Genomic DNA, 20,949 nt, shown 5'->3' on the forward strand with positions numbered 1-20,949 from the left:
GTGTAATTGCAAGTATGCATATACTGTGTGTGAGAAATAACTTGTTATTATGATAATTAATTTTGTGTAAGAAAATATATATATATTTCTAAATTTTCACAAGAATTGTGGGGAAAAAATTAAAACTTCAAAAAACTCACCATGCCTCTTACTAAATACACTGGAATGTCTGCTTTCCAAAAAGGGGTCATTTGGGGGGTATTTGTACTGTCCTGACATTTCAGGGCCTCAAGAAATGAGATCGGCTGTCGGTACATCAGGTGTGATTAGGTGTGATCAATTTTCAATGATTGGCACCATAGCTTGTAGACTCTATAACTTTCACACAGCCTAAATAATATCCACTAATTTGGGTTATTTTTACCAAAGATATGTAGCAGTATAAATTTTGGCCCAAATTCATGAAAAGTTACTTATTTGCAAATTGTTATAATAGAAACTAAAACAAAATGTTTTTTTCAAACTTTTCACTCTTTTTTCACTTATATCGCAAAAAATAAAAAACCCAGTGGTGATTAAATACCACCAAAAGAAAGCTCTATTTGTGTGAAAAAAAAATGATAAAAACATTTGATTGGGTACAGCGTTGCATGACTGAGTAATTATCAGTGTGAGAGCACTGAAAGCTGAAAATTGGTCTGGGCAGGAAGGGGGTGTAACTGCCCTGTATGGAAGTAGTTAAGCTACACCACACTAATCTCCCCTCCCCAAGCAGCAGACTTGTGTACTGCGGACGCTAGTCCTTTAGCTTTATAGTGAAAGCAAGTTTCTCCACCTACTGGCACAGAAAACAGAGGTCTCCATTAGCTCTATCATTTAATCAAGATAAATTTTACGCAATGCAGTTGAGGTATTTTACCCTGAGGGGGGTATTTTAAATTCAACCTGCCTTTGCCTTCAGACAGCACCTTCATAAATGATAAGATCATAACAATCTAAAGCAAATTTGATTAATGAGTCAAATTTAGCAGATGTTCTTGTGATTCAAACTGAAGACCTTCCATCAAGTTGGCTTAGAAAAATGGCATACATATAAAGTGATAAAAAGTTTAACTCCTCCAATGCTAGCTTTAATAGTGTAGGGCATATCATTTAGAGCAAAATCTAGTTTCGGTAGAAAGTTCTAAGCACTAGTCATTACCTCTGTTTAACTTGTGGATCTGCTTAAACATGGTCTTGTACCAGTCCTTTGATCTCTCCGTGTTCTGTAAAAGAGAATAAACGTTATCAGTCTTTAGCAGAAATGATGCAATTAAAGGACACTTTTAAATAATACATATAACAAGATATAGCTTAAGACAAATTCCCCATACAAAGATATACTTAAAAGAGAAATTTTAATACCTGAACGTATTCCAAATTCGTAGGATTTCACAGAATAAAAAATGGATTCATCTTATGCCAGAAGTACACTGTGCACAAGATTCAACAGAGGACACACTTTTTCCTGGCTGGATTGAATATATCATACCAGCAGCATTTGCATCCCCCATAGCAGAAATGTTTATCCCACAAAACCAAAAAAAGTAATTCTTTTACTTCAACCACTAGGGCTAATGTACAAAGGCAGCAAACTCAGAAGTCAGTCTAATACCTCATGCACACGGGAGTAAAAATCCCTTCTTTTATAGGCATCCAGCATATTTTTTTATCACTTTAAACTCAGTTCAGTATTAGCCTATCTGGTCATGCATATTAGGCATTTAGATCCCTATTCTAAAAGCAGTGTATAGCGACATAAAATTAAAAAAAATCCCCCAACACTGCATTTGGAGAAAAGCTGACGAGCATAATTTATGCGCTAACGTACGTAAGCTTATTCTAGTGGCTAGAATAAATGCATGTTCTAGCCAACAGAATGAATTTAAACTCCTGTTTCTAAACGCCATACGCCTGTAAACGCAAATATTCGCACAAATATAACATTAGAGGCATTTTTGTCCTGCCAACTTCTGGTAGCATAATTGGACCATAAATTCATACACCCGTGTTTATAAAGTCATATTCAGTAAGCTTTTAGGTGCTTCCTGAGTTTCTTTGATTTGCTTCTGATACGGTTCAAATTGCTTTTAATCACTTAAGCCCCGGAGGATTTGGCTGCCCAAAGACCAGACCCTATTTTGCGATTCGGCACTGGGTGACTTTAACGGACAATTGCGCAGTCGTGCGACGATGTACCCGAATGAAATTGACGTCCTTTTTTTCCCACAAACAGAGCTTTCTTTTGGTAGTATTTGATCACCTGTGCGATTTTTAGTTTTTGCGCTATAAACAAAAAAAGAGCGACAATTTTGAAAAAATAACAATATTTTTCAAATTTTTTTATATGAAATTCCCCCCAAATAAATGTAAAAATCAAAATTTTTTAACATTTTAGGCCAATTTGTTTTCTGCTACATATGTTTGGTAAAAAAAATCACAATAAGCGTATTTTGATTAGTTTGCGCAAAAGTTATTGCGGGTGGAAGAAATTCCGCGCTTATGGATAAAGAAAAAGGGGCTGCAGCCCACCTCAAAATATAGTCCGAGGACTGTATCAATAAATGTGGGATGGGTGAGGTGAAATGGCGCTGCCTAGTAATATGCGGTTAGTGTAAAAAGGAGTTTGGTCCAATAATCACAATGCAATTAACAGTGTAAAACATAAAAACAAATGTTTTATAAAGCAGTTTTAGGGGGCACTTTGGGGAGAGTGCCCCCTAAAACTGCTTTATAAAACATTTGTTTTTATGTTTTACACTGTTAATTGCATGCCAGTACCTAAACTAGCACACTAGCACTTTAGATAGTGATTATTGGACCAAACTCCTTTTTACACTAACTGCATATTACTAGGCAGCGCCATTTCACCTCACCCATCCCACAAAAGTTATTGCGTTTACTATCTAAGGGAAAGATTTTTGTAATTTTTATTGTTTTTTTTTAAACGAGTAATGGCGGTGATCTGCGATTTTTTTTGTGGGACTGTGACATTGCGGCGGACAGATCAGACCCTTGACTGACATTTTTGACACTTTTGGGGGTACCAGTGTCATTACTACAGTAATCAGTGCTATACATATGCACTGTTACTGTAAAAATGACACTGGCAGGGAAGGGGTTAACTTTATTGGTGATGCAGGGGTTAAGTGTGTCTTTAGGGGCGTGCTTCTAACTGTAAAGGGGTGTGGCTAGTGATGTAACCACAGAGACATACGATCCTACATAGCAGGATCGTATGATCTCTGCAGTTAGATCAGGGAGAATGACAGACGGCTTTGTTTACATCAGCCTGCCTTTCTCCCTCTGCACTGGGAGATCGCGAGTGACCAGCGGACATCGGGTCCGCCGATCCCACGCGCGGACATGTTAGGGAACAAGCAGGGGCGGGAGCGCGCCTCCGGCGGTGCGCGCTCGCCCCCTAGAGGCTTTTTAGGCTAGCAACATAGTACTACGTCACTTTGCCTGTATGGGGCTGACGGCCGTAGTAAATATACTGTGGGCGGTCGGCAAGTGGTTAAAGTGGTGGTAAACTCTAGGAATTAAAAAAATAAAAAATTTCCCCCAGCAAGGCAATACCATAATGTTCTAGTATGCACAGGATACTAGTACATTATGAAAGACTTACCTTAAAATGAAGCTCTCCAGCGGTGCGCTGTCACCGCTGCAGAGGCTTCCATCTTCACCCAGTCTTTCTGCCAGGTTCACGGACTCCGCGATGACGTCACTCCCGCGCGTATCTCGGCCCCAGCACACACTGGTATTCCGTTCCTTCAGAGCGCAAGCGCCGGTGACCTTACCAGCTGTTGCTGGCTAGAGTATCGCCTAAACAGTGCACTTAGGAGATATTAATTTTACCTACAGCTCAGCTTTATTATAAGCTTACCTGTTAATAAAAATAAAAGCAAAGGGTTTACTACCACTTTAAGCTGCTTAAAGTGGTTGTAAACCTCTGACATGAAATATGAACAAAGCACATCCTTCTATAGTGTGTACTAGCCTTAATCCAAAGCACTGAGTGTGATTTCTCTCTACTGCTTTGTTCCCCTGCTTTCTATACGAGTCACTTCTGACAGGTTTTCTGGACTCCAAAAGATAGAGGGAAATGGGGAGGGAGCTTAAGCACACAGCCTGTGATTGACACCTTTAGCTATTTAGGTTTCTGAGGGGCTGTGTGGAGGGATGGGTGTCCCTTCTCTCCAATCACCTCTCAGAGCTCTGCTCTCTGAGCCGTGCAGTGTTTGACTTCAGATGCCTGCTCACTACTTCTTATGAAGCTCAGACAAGCTGTGTAAATACTTCACTTTGAACTGATGTAGAGAAGAGAGGACTGCAAATAAACAGGTACTTATGTAGGACAATTGATTGCATATCAATCTATCACCTGAGGCTTGTCAATTTATTGTGTACATGTAAGGGTTTACAACCACTTAAGTCCCCGTTCACATTAGGCCGCTCCGACTTAGGGGGCGACCTGTGAAGTCGTGTGCAGCGCGACTTCGGCGCGACTTGCACGGACTTCACATAATGGAAGTCAATGCAAGTCGCCTCCAGGTTGCCCCGAAGTAGTACAGGACTCTTTTTCTAAGTCGGAGCGACTTGTGTCGCTCCTATTAGAACGGCTCCTGTACTACAAGTCGCCTGACAAGTCGTACCAGTGTGAATGGACACTTAAGGAGCGGATTTTGAATTCACATTGCCTTGTAAGGAAAAGAAAAGCAGTTCAGATGTAAACAATTGCACATGTACAAGGTTCATAATCTAGCATGATGTTCAACATTGATTATCTGTCAGCCATATTTTAACCCTTTCCATTCTTGGAAGTCTTTCACAATAAATCTTTTAATCACTAACCATGGCATATACATTTGTATGAGTTTTTCGAGGTATGCCACAGGTAGTTTGTAGTCAAATTAAGAGGAATTTTTAGTTGTTTATACATTATTTTTCTAGCTGGCCCTCCAGATTGGAACCCAAATGCCACGCAAACCAGATTTAATTTATTTCAGATGGGACAGAATATATTTTAAATTAGTAGGTTGTAATAGAATAACAGCATATAAATAAACCAGCTGGCCGACACACACTGAAAAATGAAATATATAAAAGAAATTTCACAGCATAATTTGTGTAGAAAAAGCAACCAATTCACATTCTAAAGAAATGCAAATCTAGAAATCAATATAAAGCTCCATATGAGTGCACATACAAATTGCACCCTACACTTTGTTGAAAACATAATTTAGCCTCTAATACAGCTAAAGTTACTAAAAGTAAAGTGTCAGTGTTACCCATGGCAATCAAATTGTACAGCATAATTAATAACAGCTTAACTAGGTCAGTTAGTGTCACCATGATACGCTTAGCATTTACTAACAACACAACCACATCACAGTCAATGCTTTGGGTGACATCCTACCCGGAGAGGAATGCCTATGTCTTCCGCTGACATATCTCCTGTGTGATGAAGAGAACGGGTTTCTCTTTTTGTATTTTCCATGGCTGCTTTCTGCACGGGGGGATTACTTTCTGGACGCTTTCTCTCAGGCACAATTACAGGCTCTGTTTTCCCATTGGTAGAGCCATCCAGCACGGGATCTGTGAGCGGACACAAAGACATCTCATGACACTGGTGACATGACATGTTCACAAACAGGACAAAATAACTATACTACAGGATGATCACACTGGAAATAAACATCATGCTGGAAAAATACATTCTAGAAATGCTATTGAAAGTGTGCGGTGGCTAAAGTACCATTATTTTCACAGAACAAAGCTTCACTTTCAGCTCAGAGAACATCAAGACACACAAACAACAAAATCTATTATAACACAAGGACATACCATGTATGTATTTACTTTTATGTTATATATCATACATAAAAGACCAACCCACACATTCCGTATTCTCTTTCAAATAGACTTTTTCAACATAGGATATTTGTTTTTAAGTTTAGTGATCCATGACAGCCAATCAGAATTCACTCAGCCAAAGACTGTGCAGTATACAACATGGATTATGATTGGCAGCTACTACTTTACTACAATACTACATTTCTCCCAACTTTCTGAAATGAGAAAAAGGGACACCAATCAGCAAAAAGTATGTAGACACACCCCTGCCACACCCTCATTACATGGAGAATTAACAAACAAAAAATAATTGGTTAAACCCAAATTTTTTTTTTTTTTTTAACCACTACTAACTTTTGAAATATACAAATGCAACAATTTAAAAAATTAAACATTTTAAAAATGTATTAAAGTTTTAGTACTGTAAAACATTTTTTGATAAATAGTGTATTTTTTAAATGGAGATTGACATCAGACCAAACTGAGAGCAAAATGAGGAGGAAAGAGGGACCAAGGGATTTCACTCCAAAAAAAGGATAATACCTTCAAATTAGGAACAGTTGGGATTAGGGAAACCTTCCAGCTAGCCAAGTCTCTTGCTCAGTATTTTATAAGAAATTTCAACCATTCGGAATCCATCGTGTACTAGTTTATTTTCAGTAAAATTTATTCTGACTGGTTACTGAACTTGTGGCCATCAGAGTAATTTTATGTATGCTAATTTATTTCTGCTAAATACAATTTATCTTTTAGTTGGCGCTTAGTAAATAAACTCCCACTCTATGCATTTAATAAGTCATTTCTCTACAATGAATCAGAGTCATGATTCGAATCCAAGCCTTACAAACACAAGACTTCTGGCTTGGGGCTGCATTTTTATTAAATCCCTTAGTAAAATTATTCAGTTATAATACCACAAACATTTTTTATGTTTCCTACTTATTTCTGACTTTAGAAACTCCCCAATTTCTAGAAACAAGCTTCCAAGCATTAGATCCTATGATAGCTGTGCATCCATATCATTCAGCATGACCGGGAAATTTGACATAAAGCATTTTTGACTCAATTAACGAAAGGATATCGCATGTGGTATTTCGGTTGGTCACAAGACACATTTTTTCTAAATATGCAAAAACGGTCAATAACTACTGTAAAAAACAGTGTTAAAGTCAATAAAGCAAAGAAAATAAATAAATAAATGCAAGCAATAAATTCATTTGAGCCGGCATCTTTAACACCCAGGAAGTAGGAAAAGTCCCCAGAAGTAAACACTGCGTCAATCACAATGAACGTCGGCCGCCAACGCACAAGAAAAAGAAAAAAGCCTGGTTCACACCCGACGCTTGGCTCCCACTGACTGACAGGTCGGCTGCCCACTCGTCGCTAAAAAAAACTTAGGAGCTGTGGGTCACCTAATGACGTCACTGTGTGAACCCACACGTAACCCAGCATACCTGGGTCGATGACATCACAAGGGATGACCCCTACCCCTTTGTTCATTTAAAAGTGGATGAGCGAGCTGTCAGTCAGCAGAAGTCAAGTGTCGGGTGTGGACTGGGTTTTATTTATTTTTTCTTGTGGGTGGGTGGGCAGTCAGCGTTCATCATGCTTGAGGCTGGATTTACTTTTTTTTGTGGGGGGGCTTTTTTAATGAAGAACTTGTTAAAACCGTTCTACGTTTTTTATTTTTTTACTTTTACTTTGCCCATTTTTTTGTGAATGAGTTCTCATTCACACAGGGGGGGCTGGGATCTGGGGGCCCCCTTGTTAAAGGGTGCTTCCAGACTCCAATGAGTTACCTCCACAGCCACTGGGTCAGGGTTGTGGGAAAGAGGCCCTTCTCCATTCCAATAAGTTATCCCCACCACCATAGCCACTGGGTCAGGGTTGTGGGAAAGGCTGGCCCTTGTCCTCATCAACATGCACACAAGGTGCTTTGGGGGGTAAAAGCACCCCCCCATTTTGAGGGCATGTGGTCTAATATGGTTCAGGAGGAAGGGGGGGCACTTGCTCACCCACCCCTTTCATGGCCTGCCAGACTGCATACTTAGAGAAGGGTCTGATATGGACTGTAGAGGGGTCCCTAACACCGTTTTTTTTTTTTTAATTTGGTGTGGGGTCCCCCTTTAAAGTCATACCAGGCCTGAAGGTTTTTATTTTGTATTCTCTGCTGGCAGCAGATGAGTCATAGCTGTTAAGGACATGGCCGGTGCCAGCTCCTTAACAACCAGCTATTTCCTGCCAAGTGCCCGTATTATTATACTGCTAAAATATCGCACCACCTAAAGAAATAGCACATGCGGTATTTTTGTAAAGTTTTTAAAAATTAGAAAAATGCAATTATCTTTTTTACCTCTGATCATAAAGCAGTAAATACTGCTTAGTGATTTGAGTCCTTTGTCACTATTGTCACCACTGAAAGCTAAACTCTATGTGACAAATAAAAACCTAGGATGGGTAGTAGGGCATGGCACCCAAGTACAAAGGTAAGCTTGCATTCTCACAGGCTTTAAAAGACTTACCAACAATGGCAAAAAACTGCTAAAAAAAAAAAAAAGCTTTGCTAAACACTGACAGGACAAGGGCTCTTACTGGTCTTCAATCATGGACAGGAGAACCTTCCATTTAAGAGAAGCGAGCTTATAAGGAAACATACTAAAATTGGCAAGTCTGGATGATGTGGACTAAGCATCAGATCTTTTTTTTTACATGTTTTACATGCACACATGCCAAGTAATGTGTAATTGTGACATGGATAATGAATGCTTCTTTCAGGGGTCACACAGTACTCCCCCTGACAATTATGCCATATGCTTTCTCTCCATAAGGAGGGCATTGTCTTTGGGCACTATTCAGGATCAACATCTACTTCCTGTACATACTAAAGCTGGCCCATACACTCATCATTTTTTGTATCTTTTTTCCTTTATCCAAATGGGCATAACAAAAAAATCTAACAGGTGACTCTATCCATGCTAATCAGCCCAGATTTAAGAATCTCCTACTGGAAGAATTATATTGCTGCCATATTTTGTGAAATGTCAGGATCAGCAATTAGCATCCAGTAACCTATATATCCATATACTGCCTTCCAATCAGGCAAGAAGGAGTAGCTGAATATTTTAATCATGTGGTTTGCCAGCAAAATGTGTAGCAGTTACTAGAACGCTACACTCATTATATTCAGCTAGGCTCATTCCAGTGACAGCGGCAATTATATCGTATCTCAGATTTATTCCAGACATTTGCACAGCTTATTCCACTCAGCCAGACACAGAAAATTCCAATATGAGGTGTCAGAGAATAAAACATTAATAATACAGGAATTCTCTAATTACAGCAAGCTGGCAGGTGACCTTTTTTATATTCTGCAGCATACATCGTTTCTGTGTGTTAATTAAGCTGACTGAAGCATCTGACATTGTAAAATGTGACATACTCTACAATATGTCCTGCTGCACTGTAAATACATGAATGGTCGAGCATCAATACTCTGTCATACAAAAATTGCGTTATTTCCCACTAGAGGGCGACTAATAACTGTTTAGTACTTATCGTGGCATGTTCAGAGCAACGCAGCTAGTTTAGAGCCCATTGCAACACATTATAATTTATATTTAATGCATTGCTGTGTATTTTTTTTCTGTAATAAAAATTTTTTTTAATTCTTTTTCAATTTTACAAGACAACTGAAAACAACTGGTCAAAAAGCTTTAAATGGATATAATCATTTACACTCAACTGGTATTACAGAAGGGCCTGTCCAGCCTGTTCATCAATAGATTGGTGAATATAACAGTACAGGCACTTGTTTTAGATTACTTATCCCATGATAGTCAGAAGAGAGGAAGGTGGAATGAGGTTAATCCGGGGGTGGTAATGGAAGGGAGCGGGAATAGAGGGGGTTTCCTGGGGATCTGGGGGATTTAGGGTAGCAGTGTGGAGAAATTTGTATTTGTAGTAGTGTTGCTTTATGTGTTTAGCAATGTGGTATCAAAGAATACATTTATCTATCCAAGGTTGCCAAATTTTTATGTAATTAGTGATTTGATCTTGAAGGATCGCCTTAATTTTGCTGTGTATCATTGCACGCAGTGTTAATTTTGATGTCAATTTTTGATTTAGTTTAAGTCACAGGCTTTTGACCAAAATGCCATTTTAGTTTTTGTCGTATTTTAGTCATCTACATTTTTTTAGATTTAGTCGCCTTGACTAAAATCTCCAGTACATTTTAGTCAACTACTCGAATGGGTTTAGTTAAATTGTTCACTTATTAAAAGCTTCACATTTGTTTACTTATCAGCGCACCCTTTTTATTTAATTTAAATTGTAATGCATTATTTAAGCATTTCTCTAAAATGGCCAAACTCATTATATACTCCCGGAGTAAAACTCTAATAAAATGTTATTATATATGGTATGGTTTGAACATGCGCTACAAACACAGATTTAGCCATTGTGATATACTGTATAACGTCTTTATAAATAAAACCAAGTTTGATAAAACAAACATTGCTTTTTGACAAACAGAAGAGCAACTTTAAACTATGAAATAAAAAAACCTACAAACTCTATTGGCTGTAATGCCACTGCACATATTACCTAAATATATTAATAACATTAGATTAAAAAAAAAAATAAATAAAAAAAAACAATTTCCTAATTTTTGTTTCTTTCAGCAGCTTAGTAGATGCCCCCTACGTATTGCTACGTGGTAGTGCAGTGTTAATTTTGACGTCAAATTTCAATTTATTTTTAGTCATAGTCTTGTCTAAAATGCCAATAGTGTTAATTTTTTAGTCGACTAAATTAACACGGATTGCATGGGGGACTTGATTTTTAATGTCAGTTCAGCTAAGAGTTGTGGTTTTCTGGGCAGCTGCCACCGTCTGTTTAGCTGCTGTTGTGATTTGCAGTAGCAGTTTCAACTGTGCAGTGGTAATTTCCATTGGGGGGGGGGGGGCGCGGTGCTATTGTAGGTACTAGAGTTATACTTTTACCAAGTGCAATAGTGAGCAGGGTAAAGACCTTTGTCCAAAATTTGGGAGCTATTGGGCATGTCCACCACACATGTAAATGCATTCCAGTTTCCTTGCAGCTTCGAAAGCACTCCAAAGGACAATTCAGGATGAATTCCGATATACAGGCTGGGACTAGGTACCAGCAGGACACTACTTTGTAAGAAGCTTCAAGTGCACCAACATTTGGAGAGCATGACTTAGTAACCAGCCAATTGTTAGTCCAATCTTCAGGATCTATAGTAACACCAAGGTTAGATCCCGATTTGTTAACATATGATGTGGGCTTTGAGAAGAGATTGTTAAGTATTGTACGATATTGAGTGGAAATTAGCCTAGAAGCATGGGGGTCCTTCCTATATGTATGCAAAACTAGAGAGAAAAAAGTGTTTAATTTGAAGATAATGAAAAAGTTTTTATGACGGGAGAGTAAAGAGTAAATATTGTAAAAGGGAGGATCCTATCCAGGTCAGGTTAATTGGCGTAGCCTGGTTAAAGACTTTCAAAGTGCGAAAAAAAGAGGGGTCGGAATAGGCTGGGGAAAATGTGGGATTCCACAAGAATGATAACAAGGAGAGGTGAGGGGGGGGGAGGGGAGAGGAGACCTTGTTTAGTATTTATTATTGTTCCTGAGGGCATCCTGATGACAAGCATGTAAAATTATGGGATTCATGATGTGTTTGCGGTCCTTTGGGACCGCCAGTCAAAGGAGGTTAGAAATTCCCATCGGGTTACACTCCTCCAGGTTCACCCTAGAGGGATTTCTGATGTAGCATGCGCACTGGCCAGCATGGCCATTTGGGCACTGTGATAATACTTTGTCAAGTGGGGAAGGTCTAAACCACTACTGGTCTTGGAGCAATAAAGAGTTGGTCTGGGGATTCTGGGAATTATGTTCCCCCATATATATTGCAGAAAGCGCTGTCGTAGTATACACAGATAATGCAGAGGCACCTTTACCAGTAGTGCATGAAAGACTACTGAGCCAAGAAACACATAAGGGCGTCCATTAGGCAGCATGGCAGGATAGTTGGCCTAAAACATTGAACTGCATGTGTTTGTGAGGGTAACACCCAAATATGGGATGGCATTGGATAGCCATACAAAAGGAAAAGAGGCATGCAAGGAGGAATGGTCCAGTGGAGGGAGGGTCATGTGAAGAGCTTTTAATTTAGACTGATTAATCTCTAAGCTGAAGATAGAGAAAAACTGTTTAAGATTCTGTATCGGGTTGGGGGTAGTGACAAGGGGGTTGTGATGAATAGAAGAACATCAGCAAACAAACTAAGCTCGTGATGGTGTTCTGCTATCTCAACGCCTCTGATGTTCAGAGAAGATGGTAAAAAATGGGTCAATGGACAGAGCGAATAAAAGGGGAGAGGGGGAACAACCCTGTCTCGTGCACTATGCTATTGGAAATAAATCATACCTAAATCCCTTGTATTTGAAATAAGCTTGGGGTTGGGAGAAAAGGGAGGATAACCAGGAGAGAAAGTGGGGGCCAAACCCCCATCTGTCCAGGCTGTAATATAAATAGAGCCACAAAACTGGATCAAAGGGCTTTCTAATGTCTAGCAACAACAAATAGGTTGGAATACAGTGCCTTGAAAAATAATTCATACCCCGTGAAATTTTCCACATTTTGTCATGTTACAACCAAAAACATAAATGTATTTTTTGGGGATTTTATGTGATAGACCAACACAAAGTGGCACATAATTGTGAAGTAAAAGGAAAATGATAAAGGGTTTTCAAAATTTCTTTACAAATAAATATCTGAAAAGTGTGGCATGCATTTGTATTCAGCCCCCTTTACTCTGATACCCATACTAAAATCGAATGGAAGCAATTGCTTTCAGAAGTCACCTAATTAGTAACTAGAGTCCACCTGTGGGTAATTTAATCTCCGTATAAATTCAGCTGTTCTGTAAAGCCCTCAGAGGATTGTTAGGTAACCTTAGTGAACAAACAACATCATGAAGGCCAAGGAACACCCCAGACAGGTCAGGAATGAAGTTGTGGAGAAGTTTAAAGCAGAGTTCGGTTATAAAAAATATCCCAAGCTTTGAACATCTTATGGAGCACTGTTAAATCCATCATCTGAAAAATGGAAAGAGTATGACACAACTGCAAACTTACCAAGACATGGCCGTCCACCTAAACTGACAGGCTGGGCAGGGAGAGCATTAATCAGAGAAGCAGCCAAAAGGCCCATGGTAACTCTGGAGAGCTGCAGAGATCCACAGCTCAGGTGGGAGAATCTGTCCACAGGACAACTATAAGTTGTAAACTCCACAAATCTGACCTTTATGGAAGAGTGGCAAGAAGAAAGCCATTGTTGAAAGAAAGCCATAAGAAGTCCCTTTTGCAGTTTGCAAGAAGCCATGTGGAGGACATAGCAAACATGTGGAAGAAGGTGCTCTGGTCAGATGAGACTCCGTCTCCGGGAGTTGTAGTTTCCTGCTTCCTGCTGCTCAGTTCTCTCCACCCACCGCCACCAAGAACTTGAGCACTGTCTGTACTAAAACTCCCGGAATGCAGTGCAGCAGCAACTCAGCCAATTGGCGGTCGTGGCTGCCGATTTCCTCAAAAAAAAAAAAAAGTCAACAGACAGCGGCCGTGAGAGAGGCTGTTTTGAATACATGTTAGCGGGCGGGAGACTGGAATTCTGCGGTTTGTCTGCATTGCCGGTGGCCCCGGGCCGCAGGTTGGACATGCCTGGTTTAGATCAAAGCATATTCATGTGTTAGAATGGTCCAGTCAAAATCCAGACCCTAATCCAACTGAGAATCTGTGGCAAGACTTGAAAATTGCTGTTCACAAATGCTCTCCATCCAATCTGACAGAGCTTGAGCCATTTTGCAAAGAAGAATGGGTAAAAATGTCACTCTCTAGATATGCAAAGTGACATACCCAAAACATACCCAAAAAGACTTGCAGCTGTAATTGCAGCGAAAGGTGGTTTTACAAAGTATTGACTCAGGGGGGCTGAATACAAATGCATGCCACACTTTTCACAAATTTGTATAAAATTTTGAAAACCATTTATCATTTTCCTTCCACTTCACAATTATGTGCAACTTTGTGTTGGCCAATCACATAAAATCCCAATAAAATACATTTACGTTTTTGGTTGTAACATGACAAAATGTGGACATTTTAAAGGGGTATGAATACTTTTTCAAGGCACTTTACATCTTTTCTAGATAATTTCTATGAGTAAGCTTTTGCGAGCATGATTAAGGGGAATAAAACCGGCCTGTTACTTGTGGATTAGGTATCCTATTATGAGGGTTCAAAACCGTAATGTAAGGATCTTGGTTGATAATTTAATATCTAAATCTAAGAGAGAAAATTGCCTGTAGTTTGCCCAAGTGGAACTGTGAGGACTAGGTTGTGAAAGCATAGAAATTTTAGCCATAAGGGCCATCCCACCTTTCAAAAGGTTATCGAAAGCTGCTACTAGGAGGGGCAGCAGGAGATCGGCAAATTTCTTATAATACATTGCAAGGAAGCTATCAAGGCCAGGTTTTTTATGGGGTTTTAATGCATTGATAGCCTGCAGGACTTCCTCTAGAGAGATGGGTCAGTCCAGAAGGTCCTTTTTCCCAGGAGATAATGTTGGAATTAGGATACCCTCTAAGAGGCCTGTTTGGGAGAAAAAGAGCCCTTTGCTGCATTGAGTTTTGAAAGATGTTTACGAAGTTCCACCAGCAATTTAAGGGGGTTGCTTGTGAAATGGTCTCTGGAGATGCTCAAGATGGTGGAGTTGAGCAGCTAACAGGAAATTAGGTGTATTGGTTTTCATGTAATACTTGTGATTTGAGCACCATACAATTTTCTGTGGACTCTGCTAGCAAAAGGAAGAGCTTTTGCCTTTTAGGCTTTTTACCATCAGGCTTCTGTGGCTCAGGTGTGTAAAGGGGCGACCTGGTCGTCTGTACACACTTTTACAAAATTCTGCAAAGTTGATTTGATGGCATCCTCGGATGCTTCCTTTGGCCACAAAGTTTTGCAGGCTGCTGTTTAACATAGAGATATGGTTTTCTCTTTTGGGGCTGAATTTTTGTTTTGGGGTAAGCTCCTGTTTGTGTTGGCTGAGCTTTTTTTGTTGCCCTGTTAGCTACGTTTTTAGCCTTGGAATTGCGTTAACAGTTTTTTGGTTGCGTTCTCCCCACCCCTCATGCCTACACTGCTTTGGGACGTCCCATTAGTGAAGAAGCATTGAGAGCTGTGTCGGTCAGAGGATGTAGGAGAAAATTGGATTTTTGTAAGAACTTACCGTAAAATCCTTTTCTCTGAGTCCTTTGACAGACGCAGCTCCCGTCCCTCTAAATTGGGGTTGGTTGTGTCTTCTTTTCACTGCTTGCTACGAAACTGATTTTAGAGCACAGTGTGTCTGGGGTAATGTTGTGAGGGACAGCCACTATAGGCGTGTCAGGTGAAAACTGTGATAGCTTTTCACTGCTTAGTCTAATCCTGTAGATGGCGCATTACCCATTAGTGAAGAAGCATTGAGAGCTGCGTCTGTCAGAGGACGTAAAAGAAAATATTTTTTACTTTCTTCTATAAAACACAGCCAATAAAAAAAAATTAAAAAAATTTAACTTTTTCATCATTTTAGCCCAATATGTATTCCGCCTCATATTTCTGGTAAAAAAAAAAAAAGTTCCAATAAGTGTATATTGATTGGTTTGTGCAAAATGTATCGCGTCTACAAACTAGGGGATAGATTTATTGCATTTTTATTTATATTATTATTTTTTTTTTTTACTAGTAATGTCGGCGATCAGCAATTTTTAGTGGGACTGCGAAATTGCGGCGGACAGATCAGGCACCTAACTGACACTTTTGAGGGGACCAGTGACATTACTACAGTAATCAGTGCTAGAAATATGTACTGCAACTGTACTGGCACTGGCAGGGAAGGGGTTAACACCAGGGACGATCAAAGGGTTAAGTGTGTCCCTAAGGGATGCTTTCTAACTGTGTGGGGGATGGACTCACTAGATTAACATAGAGATCTGTGTTCCTGAATAGCAGGAACACAGGATCCCTGTGTTCATCTGTGTCAGAACAGCGGTCTGACTTGTTTACATAGGCAGACCGCCATTCTGTCTCTATGGGGAGCGATTGTGAGTGGCCGGCGGACGTGTTGTCCCACTGATTGGCTCCCCCTCTGGCTATTACACGAAGCGAAGTACAGGTAAGCGTAATAGAGTCAACCTGCCGCAGTATATATGTGGCAGCTGGAAAGCAATATTTCAATGTTTCCAGCAAGCTTTTGTGTTTTTTTTTTTTGAGGGCTATACACCAAGATCTCACCTCCATTGATCATTATCCACGAAGCAGATCATTGCATTTTTCCTCTATTTTTTTTTTTTTTTTTTTGGCCAGTAAAAATATTTATTGACATTTTGCACATAGTACAGGTCAAGTTAAGAGAATACATGGCATAGGCATGAAAAGGCATATTTCCTCTAATTTACTTAAATAGAATTTTGTGTTTAATACTAATAAAATATAGAGGCTTCCATTGCTGATCTACTTCTGAAAATGTTAGTTGCCTGGCTGTCAAGCTAAATCAATAGCTATAAATATTAGTATTTTACTGATAAGGGTCAAGGTCATTCAGTGCCTGGCAGTGGCGTAGCGTGGGGGGTGCAGGGGGGGCCGGCCGCACCGGGCGCAACATCTGGGGGGGGCGCATCCGCTCCGCACATGAAGTTCAGTTGTCAGTCACTCACACTCTTTCTGTCATAGCCTAGGCTGGCTGCCGCCGCCCGCTCGCACTCGCAGCTCTCTGCCCCTGGCCAGGCTGGCTCACTCTCACTGGCTGTGCGCAGTTCGGCTCCCGAATCTGATCCGAGCCGCCGGGTCGCCCACTGTGGAGGGGGAGGGAGGTGGGGTGGTTGGAGAGACAGTCCCTGCACGCCTGGCTTATCTGGGGGGGGAGGGACTAAGGTGCAGCGGCCGCCCAGCGCATCGCTGAGTGCGGGACGGGAGAGGAGAGAACCTTCAGGCCAGGCAGCAGCAGAAGAAGCCGGCAGCGGAGGCAGGTGAGAGGAGAGAGCCGACGTCAGACGGTGCTGCAGGAGGAAATCCTAGGAGGACCTGGAGGAGAAAACCTAGCCTGCTGTGATCGGGTCCGGGACAGTGAAAAAAAGGTAGCAGTCACTGTCAGGACTGGACTGGAGTAGTACTGGGCTGGCTGTGCCTGTGCTAGTAGTAGTGACTGACTGAGTGTGAGAAGAACACTGAAAAGAATAGTTATGCAACTATATGTGGTGGACATAAAAGGTGCAGAAGAGTGTAGGAACTCATAGAGGATCCTCAGAGGGGATCTATGTTATGGGGAACCTGGCCTGCTGTAAGGGGGGAGATCTAAATGGGGGGTGGGACCTCACCTCACCCTGGCCTGCTGTAAGGGGGATCTATATTGGGGACATGATCCCCCATATAGACCCCCCTTACAGTAGGCCAGGGTGAGGTGAGGTCTTCCATATAGATCCCCCCTTACAGCAGGCCAGGGTGAAGTTAGGTCACTCTGGGGTCCCCCATATAGATCCCCCCCTACAGCAGGCCAGGGTCCGGACCTCACCTCACCCCGGCCTGCTGTAAGGGGGGAGATCTAAATGGGGGGTGGGACCTCACCTCACCCTGGCCTGCTGTAAGGGGGGATCTTTATTGGGGACATGATCCCCCATATAGATCCCCCTTACAGTAGGCCAGGGTGAGGTGAGGTCCCCCATATAGATCCCCCCTTACAGCAGGCCAGGGTGAAGTTAGGTCACTCTGGGGTCCCCCATATAGATCCCCCCTACAGCAGGCCAGGGTCCGGACCTCACCTCACCCTGGCCTGCTGTAAGGGGGGAGATCTATATGGGGGACCTGCCCTGGCCTGCTCTAAAGGGGGATCTATAGGGACCCTGCTCTAAAGGGGATCTATGCCATAGATCCCCCCTTTAGAGCAGGATTCCCATAGATCCCCTTTAGAGGAGGCCAGGGTTCCCATAGATATCCTTTAGAGCAGGCCAGGGTCCCCATAGATTCCCCTTTAGAGCAGGATCCCCATAGATCCCCTTTAAAGGAGGCCAGGGTCCCCATAGATCCCCTTTAGAGCAGGCCAGGGTCCTCATAGATCCCCCTTTAGAGCAGGGTCCCCATTGATCCCCTTTAGAGGAGGCCAGGGTCCCCATAGATCCCCTTTAGAGCAGGCCAGGGTCCCTATAGATCCCCTTTTAGAGCAGGGTCCCCATAGATACCCCTTTAGAGCAGGGTCCCCATAGATTCCCCACTTTAGAGAAATGTCCCCATAGATTATATGGGGACCATTCTCTAAAGGGGGATCTATGGGGACCCTGCTCTAAAAGGTGATCTATGGGGACCCTTCTCTAAAGGAGGTTCTATGGGGGACCCTGCTCTAAAGGGGGATCTATGGGGACTCTGGCCTGCTCTATAGGGGGATCTATGGGGGACCCTGCTCTAAAGTAGGATCTTTGGGGACCCTGCTGTAAAGGGGGATCTATAAGGACCCTGCTCTAAAGGGGGATCTATGGGGACCCTGCTCTAAATGGGATCTATGGTATACATTGATAATTGTTTATTTAATTAAAAAAATTTAATACTGCTTAAATGTTTGTTTACATTTATTTATAAAATTGTGTGTGTATATATTCATATAGGGCTTAGGGGGTAAGGGTTTATTTTACTAATCTAGTGGAAGAGACTCGAGTGCTAAAATCCACGGGTTAGGGGGCGCAAATTACTTGCCTTGCCCCGGGTGCTGACAACCCATGCTACCCCACTGGTGCCTGGGTCAAAGATGGAAAACTGTGCACCCCACTGCATCACCCTTTTCCCTGTTATGCGCTCCATAATGTTTGTGCAAAGGGGAGGGGAATGAAGGGCTCTAAGGCAGTAAGGAGGCTAAGGCGCTCTTTGGGGGTTCTGAGGAGGAAAGGAGAGGTCTAGGGCTGAGTTGTCCTCCATCTTCTGTGTACTCACTCAGTTCAGACCTCCTCAGCGCAGTGCTCACCAGGAATAAAGGCCACTTCTCCTTCTTCTCATCTATGGTCGAGTAATATGTTATATATTACATATTACTTCTCCTTCTTCTCATCTATGGTCGAGTAATATGTAATATATAACATGGCAAGGGGATAAAGGTAGAAGGTCAGTCTGCCCTCACTCCCCAGCAGTGCTGTGCTGAGATGAATGCGTATTCTCAGCAGGCACCCACTCTCCTCTGTCCACAGCCAGATGCTATTGGAGGGAGCAGAGAGCAGAATCTTTCTTACTGCAGCTATCAAGAACCCCTTCTCTTTCTGACATGAGTGAAGCTGCAGTAACTTCTAACAGTGAGGAGCAGGAGAACAGAGCGGTCAAAGCTCCGGGTGTACCCCCCACCTCCACATATTAGCACTATACCCGGGACATGTGCCACTTCTGCCCCCATCTTGTCAAGGCCCTGCTAGGAACAAGTAGGCAGATCAAATACTTCATTTGCTGCATGTTCCAGGTCTGTGAAAGTATTCAAACCAGGTGGGAGCAAGGCAGCTAATATTTTAGGAGGTGGCCAGCAACAGTAGCCTTCAGCTTTCTCTAATTACAGGTTTAATTTAACGTGAACCAATTTAAAAAAATGGATAACACTGCAAACATTAAAGATTTAGTTTTTACCCACAGTGATTATTTAAAGCACTTCATCTGGCTGCAGTGAATACCTCCTCAACTTTCCTTCGCTTCAGTTTTCAATCATCAGGCTCATAGTTACATAGTTAGTGAGGTTGAAAAAAGACACCAGTCCATCCAGTTCAACCTATGATGTGTGTGTGTGTTTGCTTTTAACCGTACATTGTATACCCCTGTATGTTGTGGTCTCTAAGGTGCCCATCTAACAGTTTTTTGAAACTATCAATGCTCCCTGCTGATACGACTGCTTGTGGAAGAGAATTCCACATCCTTACTGCTCTTACAGTGAAGAACCCCTTACGCATTTTAAGGTTAAACCGCCTTTCCTCTAGTTTTAGTGAGTGGCCACGTGTCTTATTGCATCTCCTTTCTCTGAATAGTTTGTTCCTTATGCTAGGGTCGCCAGTACAGTATTTGAACATTGATATCATATCCCCCCTCAGTCATCTCTTCTCCAGAGAGAATAAGTTCAGTGCTTGTAGTCTTTCCTCATAGCTGATGCCCTCCATTCCCCTAATTATTTTTGTTGCCCTTCTCTGGACTCTTTCCAGTTCCAGCACATCCTTCCTGAGGACCGGTGCCCAGAACTGGACAGCATACTCCAGATGTGGCCGGACCAGAGTCTTGTAGAGTGGGAGAATAATCTCTTTATTTCTGGAGTGAATCCCCTTTTTTATACATCCCAGTATTCTGTTGGCTCATTCAATAATCTTTACATTTGGCATGAACTAATAGAACAAATGTGCAAATTACCAGAAATCATTACCCTAAACTATACAGCCTGCAAATTTACAGTAATATCAAGAACATATTAAAGCGGAATTTCACCCGAAAAGTGAAACTTCTGTTTTAAACTCTCCTAACCCCCTGACATGCCACATTTGGGGGGCTGGTACCTAGTTTTGACAGGTATCCGCTTCCACTTCCGCTTGGGCCACCAAGGCGGCTCAAAACGGAAGTTATCCTCTCCCCCTCCCTCCCAGAAGATCCTCTGGCCATTTAGGATGCTATATAGAGAAGCCGTTTGCAAGCCGCAATGAAGTCGTGCTGCACGGGCGGCTTCAAAGTCGGGGCGACTCAAAGTCGCCCGGTGTGAACCACTCTTAATAAACACAAAAACGGCTGGAACTCCACTTTAAGTATACATACTTCACTTGGTATTATGGAACAAGAAAATATACTGACTCATATTCAAAAGGCGCAAACGTGATAAAACAGGAGCATGTTAAAAGCCATCGACTTAGACTACAAGACAAACCTTTTTATGAACAATATATACAGTCTAGGGTTTATATATATATTTCAAAAAATAAACATTATATATATATATATATATATATATATATATATATATATATATATTGTAAATATACACACAGTATCTCACAAAAGTGAGTACACC

General features: G+C 41.6%; 1 protein-coding gene across 1 annotated transcript in view; it reads right to left on the reverse strand.

Annotated features, from left to right (window-relative positions):
- Positions 1-20,949, reverse strand: part of LOC309563594 (sorbin and SH3 domain-containing protein 1-like) — a 244,310-nt gene that overhangs the window by 136,996 nt on the left and 86,365 nt on the right. The window contains exons 10-11 of the mRNA XM_082268071.1: positions 5,399-5,577; positions 1,142-1,205 (exon numbers count right to left, since the gene is read on the reverse strand). Of these exons, the coding sequence (XP_082124197.1) occupies positions 1,142-1,205; positions 5,399-5,577 (243 nt within the window). The remainder of the gene's footprint in view (positions 1-1,141; positions 1,206-5,398; positions 5,578-20,949) is intronic.

This window comes from Pelophylax lessonae, assembly GCF_965119305.1.
Source record: "Pelophylax lessonae genome assembly, chromosome: 9".
Lineage (NCBI taxonomy): Eukaryota > Metazoa > Chordata > Amphibia > Anura > Ranidae > Pelophylax > Pelophylax lessonae.